Source organism: Falco punctatus (genome assembly GCF_963210335.1).
Source record: "Falco punctatus genome assembly, chromosome: 5".
Lineage (NCBI taxonomy): Eukaryota > Metazoa > Chordata > Aves > Falconiformes > Falconidae > Falco > Falco punctatus.
Genome location: NC_137584.1, coordinates 14,088,226 through 14,104,234, shown reverse-complemented (window position 1 = coordinate 14,104,234; position 16,009 = coordinate 14,088,226). Strand labels below are relative to the sequence as shown.

The 16,009-nt window shown below is 34.5% G+C and overlaps 1 protein-coding gene across 8 annotated transcripts in view; it reads left to right on the top strand.

Annotated features, from left to right (window-relative positions):
- The window catches only part of ADGRB3 (adhesion G protein-coupled receptor B3), a 471,033-nt gene that overhangs the window by 186,823 nt on the left and 268,201 nt on the right, over nucleotides 1-16,009 (top strand). For 6 of the 8 annotated variants that reach the window (XM_080388812.1, XM_080388813.1, XM_080388816.1 and 3 more), the window contains 3 exons: nucleotides 1,743-1,772; nucleotides 4,653-4,814; nucleotides 12,885-13,049. In XM_080388812.1, coding sequence (XP_080244938.1) covers nucleotides 1,743-1,772; nucleotides 4,653-4,814; nucleotides 12,885-13,049 — 357 coding nt within the window. The remainder of the gene's footprint in view (nucleotides 1-1,742; nucleotides 1,773-4,652; nucleotides 4,815-12,884; nucleotides 13,050-16,009) is intronic. The other 2 variants (XM_080388817.1, XM_080388814.1) reach the window with 1 other exon arrangement.

The window sequence follows — 16,009 nt, the reverse complement described above, 5'->3', positions numbered from 1 at the left end:
AAAACATATTTTCTAATTTTGTTTGAGCAACTTCATCTTGTTTAGATAGATACCAAAATGATATTACAAACCTAGAGCTGAAGTAATTAAAAAAGAAAAAAAAGCCTGTTTACCAACAGTTACCACAACTGCCTTTGAGGCCAATGATAAAATTTCAGCGGTGAGTTGAATAAAGCTCTCATACACCAAAACTACTGCCCATTTTAACGTCAGTAATGACCTGTGTAGCTGCTGATAAAATCTAATTCTTTAACAGTTCCCTACACACTCCATTCCAGTAAGTTACTGCATTGAGAATCTTGTGCCCAATAATTATTGTATGGATTTGAAATGACTTCCTCTGTATTTCATAGTTACTAACCTAGAAAATATGCCTGCATCAGTCATACATAATGCTTCCAGTTTATATTCACTTTAGTAAAAGAGCTATAATTGCTTCTAGTTAATGCTGCATGTTGACTTCCTTAGTAGTAGGGTGCTTTACTTAACATATTCGAAGAAATCAATATATTAAGTAATCTAAATACACATATAGCAAATCAGTGCAGAACTGTTTGACAAAGAATTTAGAACTGGAAAAGTCTGTTTCCCTCCTATTAATCTATAGGGCTACTTTTATGGCTAACTCTCAGTTTGTACTACTGTAAGTATATGTAGTGGAAGAAGGGAGCCTAGAACCCTCTTGGTCTCCATGCAGTTTTTGTTTAGGCAAGTAAAGCTTACTACTTACATACCTAGCACAGACTTAGAGTGTTAGTTGCTTACTACATAGAATAACATCCTTGCTTTTATGCTGCTTCTTGAATTCATACAATTACTCCAAAAAATAACTAAGATGATCTCTTATTTCCTTACATAAATCTCCAAAACTATCATATTATCAGGTAAAACTTGTATTTGCTAATTTCTAGTCATGCATTGCAGTGCATCTATTATGGGTGTTAGAGAACTGCATTATAAATGCAGTACTTATACCATCACGTTCTGATAGGTTGTATGTGTGGAGTGGGAGATGAACGTTCAAAATTAAACAGGCTTGGTTTTCAAGGTCCTGTTCTGAAAGCATGTGAGATGTATCAGCAGAGCATATAAATTTACATGCCAAACTTTGAGGATATCTATATTTTACATAATGTAGATTAACGCATTTTAGATAATACTGCACTCTTTTTGGACATACTTACTAATTTTCATCTATTCTTTATTTTGGTTTTCCTTTGTAGTGATCATTACATATTTTCTTCACCTCTAATGCATTCATTCTCTTGCAATATAATCAATGTGATATCTTCTTAAACTGATTCATAAGGATTTTCTAACATATCTATCTCATGAATTTACCCATGTACTAAGAAGTCTAATGACCTTTAAAGTAAATGGATACTGAGTTTGAGGTTTCCTATATTTTAAGCTTGTTTAGTGTTTTATTTTGTGTAATAATAGAACAGATGCAAAAGTGCAACGATATATTTGTATGCTTTAAAAAGGCAGAGAGATAGGAATAGAGAATTGTCCTGGAAAAGATTTATGAAAAACATTTAATACTGTTAAAGTAGTGGACTTAATCCACCAAATTTTGCTGGGTATGGAAAAGTTTTAAAATGTGGTATTCAAATATGCATTTTCCTGTTTGTTTATGAGTGATATGAGGTAGTAAAACATTTTACTTAAAAAAATATTGTGTGAATAATTTATTTTCCTATATTTGTCATTTTATGTGTTTGGACTGATCCTTCCCTTAGGTGTTATGGGATTTAGAGAGTATAATAAAGGTAAGTGTTACAGAGATCAATGAGGCCTTCCATACAGTAAGTTGTGTTTCCTCTTACATGTTGAGCAGCAGGGGAAAATAAGGGTTTGGTAGCTTGCCAGTGGTTAATTTGAGAATGTAGGTTTAATACAATAGATATAAAAATTTAAGAGTTCTAAAGTAATGGAAAATTAGAAGGAAAATAAAAAAGTATCTCTCTTGAAATTTTCATTTCAGAAAAGAAAAAAGCTGAAAAAGAAATAAAGAAAACAATGGAAGATGTATTTGCAGGTTATGTAGACAATCTAGGTTTGTTCGAGAAAAGAAAGAAATCTTTATTTGCTTAAATTAAAGATTTTTAATTATGATGTCTGTGAAGATGTTTCCCTCCTGTAAAATATTTTAAAATAAGTAATCATACTGAAAGCAGTACAAAATACTCTGAAAAAAAATTTACCAAGAAATCGTAATACATTGTGCAAAAGGAAGCAAAGAATCTGGTGGGATAAATTTGTTCTTTATTTTCTCTGATTTCACTCTTTTTACCATACATCATGTTAGTGTAGAAGATCTTGTCCCAGTGAATGTTTATGCCTTCTATTGTTTACATATGTTGAGGTATATTGCTAGATTCTGCTTTTTGTGAATGGACAGTACATGTATGCGCTGAACTTGTAATAATTAATATTAATTTCAAAATTCACTGAATACAATCACACAACTTAGTGTCACGTCACTACTATTTTTCATCATAATCCAAGGGTTAAGAGCAACTTTTTATCACTTTAAGATATCCACAATTTTTAAAATTCTCAGGACTTTATTTCTGTAGTTTATTAGCTATGTACTGTCACCATGCCTATGTTGGATACTGGATAATTTACAGTGAGTATATATGACTGTTTTACATAATGAGAAACATCCTGAGAAACATAGCTATGACTTTTTATGCTGTTTGACCTTTCATCTAAACCATTTTAACACAGGCAAAGTCAAACTTTAAACATGTAAGAAAAGACAAAAAATATTAGCCTAGAAACCCATAGTAATACAAATATTTTTTACTATGTACATAAGGCTTATAGTACATACTGTACAATTGTTAATGTCTACCTACACATTAGCTATATTTGCCTTATTACATCGTCTAACCCGAACCCAAGCCATGTAACAAACTAATCAAAATACTAAATTCATATCAGAAAAATGATTAAAAAAAATCAGTGTCTGAATGTCACATTTTTTCACCTAATAAATACAGAAAATTGTTACAAAAATCACTTTTTGTGGATTTTTGTATGCAAAAACTTCATCATTTTGTCCTTGTCCATAGAAATCGTTAGAAATGTATATAATTTTATGAAAAGCAGAGGGGATTGTGTGCTAATTATAAAGCATTCTGCCTTGTTACTGAATAAGAAAATAAGAAGCACTATATATTATTTTTTTTTTAAAGCATCGGATAGCCTTAAATTGCTTCTCAGAGGACTAGCAGAGAATAGCAGAGAAACATTTTGCAAAGGTGTCATGCTTGGCCTCTGGAAACAAAACAAAAAGAGCTTGTACAAATGCTTAGTACAAAAGCACAGATTCAAGAAATAGTATATCATTTACTTCATTCTTGGAAGATGGCACCAGAGTCTTCTTGGTTTGCAGACTTTCCCTTGATTGTGACCAATATGAAAACTTCTGGAAGACTAGAGGTGTATTAAGATTTTAAATTTTAATTTTAAGCAAGCTATTCAAGACTAAAGGTTGTATCATGACACTGATTTTAAAGCAGAAAATCCCATTTCTTTCAAAAGGACTTATGTTTAAAAATCAAGGGTATGATACAGGCATCAGCATGCCATTTTATCCTGATTTTTAATGGAAAAATATAAACATGAATCCACAATTATTTACTCAAATTGTTAAGTAAGGTATATTCACATTATTTTTGCATTTGTGTTCTATGAATACTCGAGGGATTCATCTTTCTGAATATGAACGCCTTTGGTAAGGGAATTCCAGAATTGTGCATATGGCTGTTCATTGAAACTAAATTTAAGCATTCTTTCCTGAGCATCCATGCAAGAAGACTTTATGCATTATTTGCTTTCAAAAAAACCCAAAACAAACAAACTATAATGTGCTATCTCTCAACAATTAAAAAAAAATGTACTATTCAAATGTACAGTATTAATAAATCACATCTGATAATTTTGAAACTAGTGGTATGTACTATATGTAGTAATGAGGTCTAGCAAATCCAAGGGTTTAGCACACCTGTAGGTCAAAAGAAAGGAGCAGATCTGTGCAGTAAATGATTGAACCAAAGTTCTCATCCGACTGTTCAGTTTAAAATTTGGTAAGCAAAGTGATTGTCTTTGCCAGGGAACTTCTCTCAAATGCCAGATGGCTCTCCTCTGCTGAAGAAAAGATAAGAAACTGGAGGGCTGGTTTGGGTGTTTTTCTTTTTTTAATCAGAATTCCCTTACTGGTAGAGTTCCTTAAACTATTACTTAGCTTTCACTCTAGAGTGATAAGTATAAATCAAAGATGTATCCTTTGGTATTATATAAAAAGAGTTGTCTATGTTCTTTTAGCATCCTGAGGGCAGTGGTGTTTCCAAACTGGTGAAGGGCAGTAGTTCTCATAAGGTTGTAAATGATGCTAAGCAATCAAAGTGTTTCCCTATGACAGGAATTATGTGACTGCAGCATTGTAGGTGTCTTTCTTTTCTATTCATTGCACATTTTCACAGCTGCTTTACTCCATGAACTTTCAAATCTTTATTTTTTTGGTGGCACTTTTTTCTTTGATTTGTAAGAGCAGAAAATGATGAGCTTCAGCACCAAAAAAAAAAAGTCTCATTAATACTTATGTCTATATTCGTGTTTGTTTGTTGTCTTGAATACAGGTGAATCTGGTGTTGAAGAGTGGGCCCAGTGGAGTACGTGTTCAGTTACTTGTGGTCAAGGGTCGCAGGTGCGAACCAGAACTTGTGTATCACCTTACGGGACACACTGCAGCGGCCCTTTAAGAGAATCAAGGGTTTGCAATAACACTGCCCTCTGTCCAGGTAGTGTTAGCAGCCAATAAATAAAATTGTTTTTGAACTGTATAATGATAAGAATTTGAAATTTTGTTATTATTATAATTATTATTACTACCATTAATTTCATAAGGACCTTTCAAGTAGAGCAGAGAACTGTAATTCTATTCAGCTGTGAAAAAAATTTGTCATGTGGATTGTTATTTTTACTTTCAGGACAGTCAAGATATGGAACAAGAGTGCCTTTTTTCTAACAGGTTCAGATTTTTTAAAAAAGTCTATATTCTCTGATTTTCACTCAGAAAAGAGAAGGTATATCGTGAGCACCAAATACAAACTAGGGAAGAAATCCAGATCACCAATACATTAAGAAGCAGAGACTGATTAACAGGGTGGGTTAAGTTAACGTACTATTAGATGCTGCCATCAAATTGTTTTGCCATTTAGAATACTGTCTTCTAGGCGATGGGCCAGAAGAAGAATGTTCTCTGATCAGTAATGTCTTAATGGACTTTTCTTTACAATGTTCTGGCAAGAAAGGGCAACAGCTACCCATCAAAGGAAAAAAGATCAGACAAAAAGTAACTCTCTTACATCTGACACAAGGTAAAGGTCATCGGTATCTTGCATCACAGTTTTCCTACTCCTTTTGTCTCAGAGATCTGGACATAGTTGGAGTTCAGCAGTAGTTATACACTAAGGACGAGAGACAGACATGTTCAGGTTAGTTGCTGAAAGGGCATATCTCGTTTATTTAGACTCTACCTGTGGACATGACTAATCTGGGGTGGAAAACAAAAGGGAAGGCATATGGCCTGTGACTATATTCACTTTTCTCTGCTGTGGCTGAAACACACAAAACAATTGTATGCCTGCCTTCAGATGCATAAATTCCTCAGGTCTTTGTAACATTTGATCTCAAGAGGGTGGAGAGCCATCTTCAGCTTCTGGGGAAGTGCACTCCATTTCTGAAGTAAACTAAACTGTCATGCACAGAGAATCCCTTGGACTTTATCTCAATGAGTAGTAGCATATAGAATCAAACTCTCACATTGTTACTGTGTATTGAAAATATCCAATGGGAAGTGCATATGTGATCCCCTTTAGAGTTTGTGTCTCACCATTATAAGCATTTAGGGAACCTCTGTAATCAAAAGCAACTTAAAAGACTGTATCTAGATAAACAGTCACAGTAATAAGAACTGCTCTCAGCACTTAATGCTTCACAGCTGTGCTTTAAGTAAGCAGTTCACATGGGATATTCTAATATTTTAGGGTAGAAACCCCCAGACAAGGCTGGATTTGATAATTTGAAGTGTTTATGTACAAAAATGGCAACTATTTCTAAAAAGGCTAGCTTAGAGCCTGCTAGAGGTGGGATATATTGCAAAAGAACTCTTAACTTGAAAGTACAAAAATAAGTGAAAAAAGCGAACTATAAAAGAAAAGAACAAACATTCCAAACAATCAAAGATAGATTTAAAGATTTGTTTGGAACTGCTTGAGATATGAACACAAAAACACGCAGTCCAGCACTCACAATAAAATGCAGTTCGACCTGCTTTCTTGCTCATTTAGTATTGCCTAAGTAAAGGAAAGGCATTTAAATAATCTGATTTTACATAAATGTATCTTCATTCTCTCCAGTACAGAAAGAAAACTTTCATATAAACTCCCCCAAAAAATCTATGTAATGCAGAAGTCAAGGTAATTAATTTTCTGTCAAAGTAAACTTGAAAAAAGTTAATTCTTAAAAATCACATTGTCTAGCAAACTTCTAAACAATGCTCACACAAAAAGATTGCTCCATATTTCTCAGGTCACAAAGGTGCTCTTTCCTAACACATGAGCTCCTGCTTCAGGGTACAGCTTTTTTTATTCCAACTACCCAGTATGAGCAATGTTCTCACTGGCTAACAGTGATACTGCCAAGGTATTTTCCTTTGCAGATCAGCACAGCTGATTCTGATAATCTTCATGTATCTTGAATTACCTTTCCTAAATAATTAGTCTTCTGGACTTAATCTTGCCTGTTGCACATAATTACAATAAACTTATTAATTTATGTTGGTCTCTGTCTGGCTACAAGGCAACTACTGTATGGCCGTATGCAAGATTAACAGTTTAGAAATGTGCTTTTCTTAGCCACAGCTCCATTAATTTTTCAAAAAACCTTTAACTATTAGCCTAAGTATCCTCTCTCTTCATTATATTCTATATCCCATATCAGAGAGCTGCATAGTTCAGGATTATCCCTGGTCCATGCATAAGAAAATACATAGTTTGTATACCAGCATAATTAAACCACACAGTTGACAAAACAATCTAAATGTTTGCATATGTAGCTGGGATCTGGCCTGTGTACCCAGACCTGTACCACTCATTCCATGCAGCTTCTGGACTCTGATAATACAGCAAGATTTTACACCATAGAGTGTAAACTAGAAGCAACAAACATACCAACATGTAACAGTGGTCTCTCCTTGTAACCTACAAATAAAAAATCTACTGGGCATATTCATTACATGTTTGCATGATTAGTAAAAGGGAGCAGGGAGCATTCGGAGAGCTGAAATAGTATTTCCTAATCAAAAGGTTGCCCCTTTAAAATAAAAAAAGTATGCGGAACGGCCTACTGGACTATACCTCAAGCATCTATCCACAAGCTTCAAAGGAATCTGTTAAACTTGCAAATACTAATGCAAGGCTTCCAGAGTTATTTTCATCAACTTGCCTTCCTATACTCCCTTTAGTGTCCAAGATACTCACTGGGAAGTTAGGGAATACATCTCTGTGATCTCACTGTCCTGGAAAATATTGAGAATGGGACTCACCAGCTTCTTCATTATATATATGTATTAGTATTAAAATAAAACCTTACATTTCAAAGTAGTACACCTGATAATTCAAGTAAATCATGTAGGAACCATTTTTTACATAATTTTTTGTTTATATATATTTGTTCCAGACTAGTACTCTTTCAAGGACGGGAGCCCATTACGTAAATTCAGTCTGCCTTGGAATCGAGAGTCTTATAGAAAAGTCTAGCATAGTAGGCTATCTCAGGATTCAGGACTGCAGTGCCACTGATTCGTTTCAGCTTAGTGGATGACTTCTAACAACTAGAAGATCATCATTATTTTCTATTTGTCCTTCTCTCTTGCCTTCAACAACTTCTACAAAAATTTAGCTCAAGCTCTGCGTTTTCAGGCTTATGGATAAAACAAGATATGGCAGGAGGAAGAATACCCTAAACGATGTCAGCCATTTGTATACTTAAAAACTATATCTTCGCCTGTGTGATATGCTAAGACTGCTTATCTCCTTTTATTTTCTCAGAGCTCATATCAATGAAGTTTGGCTATATTGCTGAATTGTTGCACATCTTGATACATTCTCTGCCTGCACCGCACACTAACAAAAATGTTACAAAGAAATTAGCCCTATCTTTTTTAATTCCTGTAGGTTTATTGTTAGTCATCTATCCTCTGAAAGTTCAGGCTTTCACTTGAAAGGAAAAAAAATAACTGTAAGGAAAACTTAGGTCTGTAATTAGAAAGAGGCATGGCAGGAGTAGCTGTATGGCTTAAACTTGAAGGTTAGAGGGCAGCTGTCAGAAGATTTGCTGCATTTACATATTACGAATTTAAGAAAGATTTTTGACTGGACAATTTAAACTACATTAAAGGAAACTATAGCACTTAAGTGAGTTTAAATTTGTGCATACATATATTCAAATTTAATTTAAATTTTTTTTTAAATGTAGCATCTGCTTAGATGTAGTTATTCACCCGTATTAAACTATGATATCATGCAATCGTATAACCATAGAATATTTTGAGTTGGAAGGGACCCACCTCCCCTGCAGTAAGCCGGGACATCTTTACTTGGTTAGGTTGCTCAGAGCCCCGTCCAGTCTGACCTTGAATGCTTCCAGAGATGGGGCATCTACCACCTCTATGTGCAACCTCTTCCAGTGTTTCACTATCCTCATTGTAAAAAATTTCTTTCTTATAACTAGTCTGAATCTGCCCTCTCTTAGTTTAAAACCATTACTCCTTGTCCTATCACAACAGGCTCTGCTAAAAAGTATGTTCCCGTCTTTCTTTTAAGCCCTCTTTAAGTACTGAAAGGCTACAATAAGGTGTCCCCAGAGCCTTCTCTTTTCCAGGCTGAACAACCCCAGCTGCCTCAGCCTTCCTTCATAGGAGGGGCGTTCCATCCCTCTGATCATTTTTGTGGTCCTCCTCTAGACCCACTTCAACAGGTTCATGTCTTTTCTGTGCTGAGGACTTCAGAGCTGGATGGAGTACTCCAGATGGAGTCTTACAAGAGCAGAGAAAAGGGCAGAATCACCTCCCTCAAACTGCTGGTCACGCTTCTGTTGATGCAGTCCAGGATATGGTTGTCTCTCTGGGCTGTGAGCACACATTGCCAGCTCATGTCCAGATTTTCATTCACCAGTATCCCCAAGTCCTTCTCCACAGGGCTGCTCTCAATCCCTTCATCCCCCAGTCTGTATTGACACTGGGGACTGCCCTGATCCATGTGCAGGACCTTGCACTTGGCCTTGTTAAACCTCACGAGGTTCACACAGGCCCACTTCTTGAGCTTGTCTAGGTCCCTCTGGATGGCATCCCGTTCCTCAGGTGTGTCAACTGCACCACTCAGCTTGGTGTCACCTGCAAACTTTCTGAGGGTGCACTTGATCTCACTATGTCATTGATGAAGATATTAAAGAGTACCGGGCCAGTACCACTTACAATGAAACATTAATGGCCATGATAGCTTTTCAATATCTGTTCAGTTTAAAGCTGAACAAATCAAAAGCATTTAAACCCCAATAAAAATGTGCTTGTAGGATGAAGGCCAGCATGGCCTCACACCTCCTCCCACTTCACAGCAGTTGTGTATGGTGAACACTGTGGGTGTTCACTTCAACATGACTAGGTTCACAGAGTGGCAGAGAGAAAGGAAAGATGCTCTGCAGTAATGCAAACTTGTTCTGCTAGCAATGTTTTTGACAGATAAGTTGGCAATACTCTGAATATTTTTGTCCCAAATAATGAATCTTATATCTGAAACTGTGTTATAGAAAACAGTAACTCCTTGGTGGGCCAGCTCTCCATCTGGTCTAATTTGGCATAGCTCATCTGGCTATAATTCATCAGATGTTGTAGGGTTTTTTGCATTTAGAAAATGGTATTAAAAAAAGAAAATCTTAATGAAATATCACAAACAATATTCAAAGGTAAGAATTTTTAAATTAAGATGTTCTTTTAAAGCTTATCTGGATAATGTAGATACCACTGTAATGCATTGAATAGATTAATTCTCCTTTATATTTTGTTTGCTGACATTGGTTGTTTTCTTAGTGTTATGCCTTTTCCATCCTTGACTGTATTAGTTATCTACTAGTTTCAGCTATACAAGTCTATACATACAAGAAGGTAATGTGAAATTTTTGCTTAATGAGCTTACTTTAAACCACAAACGGATAGAGGGCTGCTGTAAGTTTGAGTCCACCCAAAGTGAAACATTTTGTTTTGGTTTCTGTTCAGGTATCACAGAAGAATTATTCTGTGTTGCTCCTAACATGCAGTCAGTCTTGCCCAAAGAGATATACAAACTTTTGTTTCAAGACAGCTTCTTTAAAGAGCCCCTCAGCACGTTTTTGTCATTTTTAAATGAAGACAACTAGCATAAGGTTTTGACAGCATCAAATCAAAATTCCACATTAAACAACAGATGTAAACAAAAAATCAAAATGTCTTGACCCTGAAAAACCTGTGTCTACATAGTGTCAAGATTTTTTGAATTTATTATTATTTACAGAATAACATTTTTCTAATTTGGATTATTTTTTTTTGCTATCTTTTATGTTTTTTGAAGTACTTCTTGTTGCACCTGAGCATCTTAATCAATGATTGTGGTATCAGGAGATGAAATTATATTGTTGTTATTAGTGACTACTGTTTGGAATCTGATCTGACAAATCAATTTTTCATTAATTTTTCTCACATGATAAAAAACGTGGAGTATTAGAGATATGTCTGGATTCATAAGCTAATACTTTGCCAATGAGAAAAAAATCTTCAGATCATATTGCTGGATCAGAGTAGCTGTCTAAATACAGTACCTGTTGAGAAAAAATGAAATGTAAGGGATTATATGCAGATATAGCCATGAATTTACTAGTTTTAGAAGAGTTATGTTCCTAGTTTTGCAAAATGTCACAGTTAATCAAGATTTCTAAAATAACTAGACTATAAACTGTCACTTTAACATTAATCATTTTTTTCTAATATAATGCAGATTGATGTGATGTTAAGAATAAGATAATTTTAATAAAATTAGCAATGTAGGACTATGGAATAATTATTGTGCTTTTTGACCACTTGTACATGACCAACTAAAAACCTTTCATCAATTGAGCTGTTATCTAGTGGGTTACAATCTTCTCTGAATGAAGCTTGAAATTGTCTGTCAGGTACAATTCTCAGAAGGTAGCTAACAAACTTTTTACCTCAACACAGCATCTAAAATGACGATTTTTCTGATTTTTAATGAAATGCAATAGAACTTACCTACATGCGGAATTCCCCTTGATATTACTGATGATTTTGAGATAATATGCCAGGGAGCTGAATGCCCTTCCGCAGCCTTGCAACTGAACTTCACCTCAGGAAATGTTATTCTGATCCCTACAAGAAAAGAGTTTTATTTGTAGAAACTGGGCAGGTGATATGTGCCTTCAGGGTGAAGGAAACCTATATATGAGAAGTTCTTTCACGGCAATGAAATAAAGTGAGGACAAACCAGAAAATCTATTTCTTCTGTAATGTTGTGAATCATTACCAATGATACACTGAGATGTTATACACTATTTCACCCTCCAGACACCCTTCAAACAGACAGGGTTGCAGAAACACACAGTTATGTGATACCAAGTGTGATGCTCCGTCTAGGTACTGTCTCTGGCTTTTTCTTAAATGCCTAGAATTGCTATAGGTCTCATCACTACATTAATAATTTAATCCTGTGCAACTGCTTTTATTCAAGCAGATGAAAAATAACTAAAGTTTGTATTGCATTATTTTTCACTTTTATAAAGAACTGTTTTACCAATGCACCTATGGAATTGTCTTACCAGTATGTGTTTACCTATAATTATATTAGAGAACTTTCTGAAAATTTAACTCTAGTTCCTTCTGAAAAGGGAATGCATATGGTATATAAGCTCATATGGATATTGTATATTAGTTTCTCCTACAGTGGAAAAAAAATAAGGCAGAGAAAGGTGCATCTTCTATGATTCTTCATATTAATTTTACACAATACTTGAATATAAAAATACTTAGGTGTTTGTAATTTATTGTGTACTCTGAAGCTGTTTGAAGTTTGAGTGAACACTTCTTTTAAGATAGTGATGCATGTATTACTGTGTATGTTAAATCACTTAATATGCTCATGTAAGGAAATAGTGCAAAACTCTTGTTTATGTGGACTTGGAATTTTTGAGGAAGATAATCAAGGACATATGATGCCATGTTTCCACCATAATTTAAACAAGTGAAACAACTGTAAGATAACAGCCCCATTTTATGATGGTGACACAGTAAGAAATTATTGCATTTATTTCTATATTTTCAAAAGGAAGCTTAATTTAGATTGCTTCAAATTTTTAGAGTTGCTTTGATACATAAAGTATACGCCTGATTTTTACAAAATTTTTACTCTCCTGAAAATCAGGGCTTTTAAAAATATGTCAAGTCAGGCACCAAAGATAGCATAACTAACTTTTGAAAAGGGAAGCCAACCTTCTTAAAAGAAAGAAAGAAAAGAAAATTTGGTAGTAAGATTAGTTTAAAAATTAGATAAAATGGTTCAAAGTTAAATATGCTTTAGATAAAATATACTTTTAAAATCTAAATGGACTACACTTTATAAAGGATTTATTTGCCAAAGCTAAAGATTGTACTGATTTCCTTGAAATTGGCAAAATAATTCCCATCTAAAATATTGATCTTGTTTATTTGAGATCCTTCTGTTACTTGTGTGTCTGTTTCTGGTTAAAATCTGTTTGGTTTATTGCAGTACATGGCGTTTGGGAGGAATGGTCGCCTTGGAGTTTGTGTTCATTCACATGTGGTCGAGGCCAAAGAACTAGGACAAGGTCATGTATACCTCCCCAGTATGGGGGAAGATCATGTGATGGACCTGAAACACAACATAAACCTTGCAATATTGCACTCTGCCCTGGTGAGCTCATCTAGCAACTCTCTGCTTTGTTACAGTGCATTTGATGTGGGTTGTTGTGATTTATTTTGTTTCTCTTTCCACAAGAAAAAAGTTATGCAAAATGAGTAGATGGGGTAATATTTTTTCATAATTCTGACTGTAGTGATTAAAGGATATAGCAGACAATTCTTAGTTTCTTCAAGATACTCTTTCTGTAGGGCATGGTGTGGTGTATATGAAATCTTGATTCAGGATGGGTCTTGGAGAACCAAAAGGCAAACCTTCTGAATGTGGCTTAAAGAGTTCAAAGGTCACACAGTTTCTGTCCATCATATCTGAAATTTTTTTTATATCTGAAATATTTGCTTTGAGGTTCAATGTATATTATTTATTAAACATACAACAAACATATTTAGGAAACCATAAAATTTTGTTGTTATTAATTTATTCAAAATAGTTATTATCTACATGTGTGCAGAGAGAAAGGCTGACGCAAAGTAGGGCATTATTTAAATCCCAGTTAAGCCCTTATGGTAAGGATTTTAAGTTCTTCATTTCTGGGCGTCAGTTGCTAAGCTACTTTCAAAAAAATATCCCTAACCAAGTAAACAATGCGTGGGCTTCATGGTAAAACTTTCATCCACTGAAACTGAAGCTAACTGAAAAAAGAAATTATTCTTTAAAAATGTATTTTAAATTTTTTGTCCATAGGTTATGATTAACTTTGATGAAAATTTTCAATATGCTTACATATATATATATACGTATGTGTGTATGTATACACACACATATATGTGTGTATATATGTATATAATACCTAAGTATTGCCATAAGTTCAATAACCATAAAGAAGGTTATATACATAATAATCACAGAATCATAAAATCATAGAATCATTGTCAGGTAGCTGTAATGTGAGAAGTTTCTTTCATGAGCTCTGTCTGACAGTGTGAAGGTTACCCTTGCAGTGGGCTTGTTGAATATCCGCAGTTCACAACAGTGCTGCAAATAGATTCTTTGTGACCAGAGCTCTTCCTGGAAAGGGTTGATGGACATTTAATTAGCAAATGGTTGTTTGATGATTTGAAAACAGAGATGAAGGGAAAAATGGAACTTAATGCCTCACAGAATTTAAACCAAATTTCTCAGAATTATGTGAAATAACTTCGCTTTTCTTCTGATCAGCAAAGCATACTCCAACTTTAGGACAAATTTGTGGAAAAGTTTTAGTGCTGAATGCAGCTGCAAAAATTTTGGATTAATCCAGTTTTTGGCCAAGTTGGCAGCTGTGCATTTTTACATGTGCCTAGACAAAAGTAATTAACATGATCTATGAGCATGAAGCAGAGTTGACAAGAGACATGCCAAATAAAAACAGCAGAGAAGAAATTAATGCATTCGGTTCACTTCAGTATTGCAAAAACCCACAAAAGTTATTACACCTAATCTGTCAAAATAAGCAGTTATTTGAGTCTTCTGGATTTTGAGCAGTCATTTGTACCTAAATTACTTTCACCAGAGGAAGTTATATGCTAGTTACTTTTAAAAGTAACAATCTGAATCTGCTGAATGTTAAGATTTGCTGTAATTTGAATGTTCAATTTTATAAGAGAATCTTCATGTTGAATTCTTTAGTCTCTTAATGATATTTCTGAAATAGAAAACTCACATGCTATTTGCTCCTAAAGATAAAGGGAGATGTATGAAATATATATGAGAAGCCACAAAATGAGTTTTCTCCAAAGACACTATAATAATTGATTCGATCTTTCCTACCCTAAATAATACTATATAGCAATGAATAAGACTGAAGAGGGTGCATTGAAAAGTAATTTCCATAATGTTTTCCTCTTCACATAGATCTTTTATGATTAATGAGTACCACTAGCTTCCATGTTTGGAAAGATTTCCATTTTCTGCAGAATAAATTATCAGGGCACAGCATCATAGCTTGAGAGGCATCTGCATTGAGAAGTGGTTCACAACCAGGCATTACATCGAATATTTAATATAGAATTTTAGGAAAAAACCTCAAACCCTCCCTTCCTTTCATTCACTGGTTACTGAGATCCTGGGCATTAGAGAGAGGGATTGCATCTTTGAACTGTTCGAAATGTTCTGTGGTTACTGTCAGACAACAGTAAAATAGTTCACCTCTCTTTCACTGAATGGTGTTGCACCCATATAGACACAGTATGTCAAATCACTAACTTAAAGATTCTGCTTCCTATTTTAATTATTAAAACCGTCAACTCAGGAAGCTGCTATTTCAGCCCTCCTTTAGAAGAATCGTGAAATCAGGGGTTGGCAAGCACGCCAAGTGAAGTTACTTGTTTTCAGTGATGGTGCTTTCAGAGCAAGGTAGTTATAAAACTAGGTTTTCAAGGACAAGTATTAATCAAAATTGTATTACAACCTAAAATTTACCAAAGTTTATATTGGGTGTAATGCAGGTGCAATGAGGAACTGATGATTGCTGGTCTGTATGAATGCAGGATACTGAATTAGCACAACCAGTAATAACACATTTCATAATGCTTAGTTGTTTTCAAAATTACTGTCTAGTCCTATCATCTATTATAGACCATATATTTTTCAATTGTATGGGAACTTAATTGGTTTGTATTTTTTATTTGTTTTGGTTTTTAATGTTTTCATTTACCTCAAGAAGCTTTCTGATGTACGAAATTAAAAATCACAGTCCTAAACCTTTATTCATGGGAATCTGCATCCAAACTCAAGTGTGTGGGATAGTACAAAATACTAAATACAGAACTGGTCACCATATCCATATTGTTTAAAAGTTCAGCTTGACAAATTCAGAAAGATTATGCAATATGCATAATTACAGAAGCGGAGATGAGGAGGAAGGCAGGATGTTTCTGCCCTCCAACATTTTATCTCAACAGAATGTTGAACAACTAGGGTCATTTACCTGAAGGAAGCATGAATGATAAAAGTATATCAGTATTGCAACTATA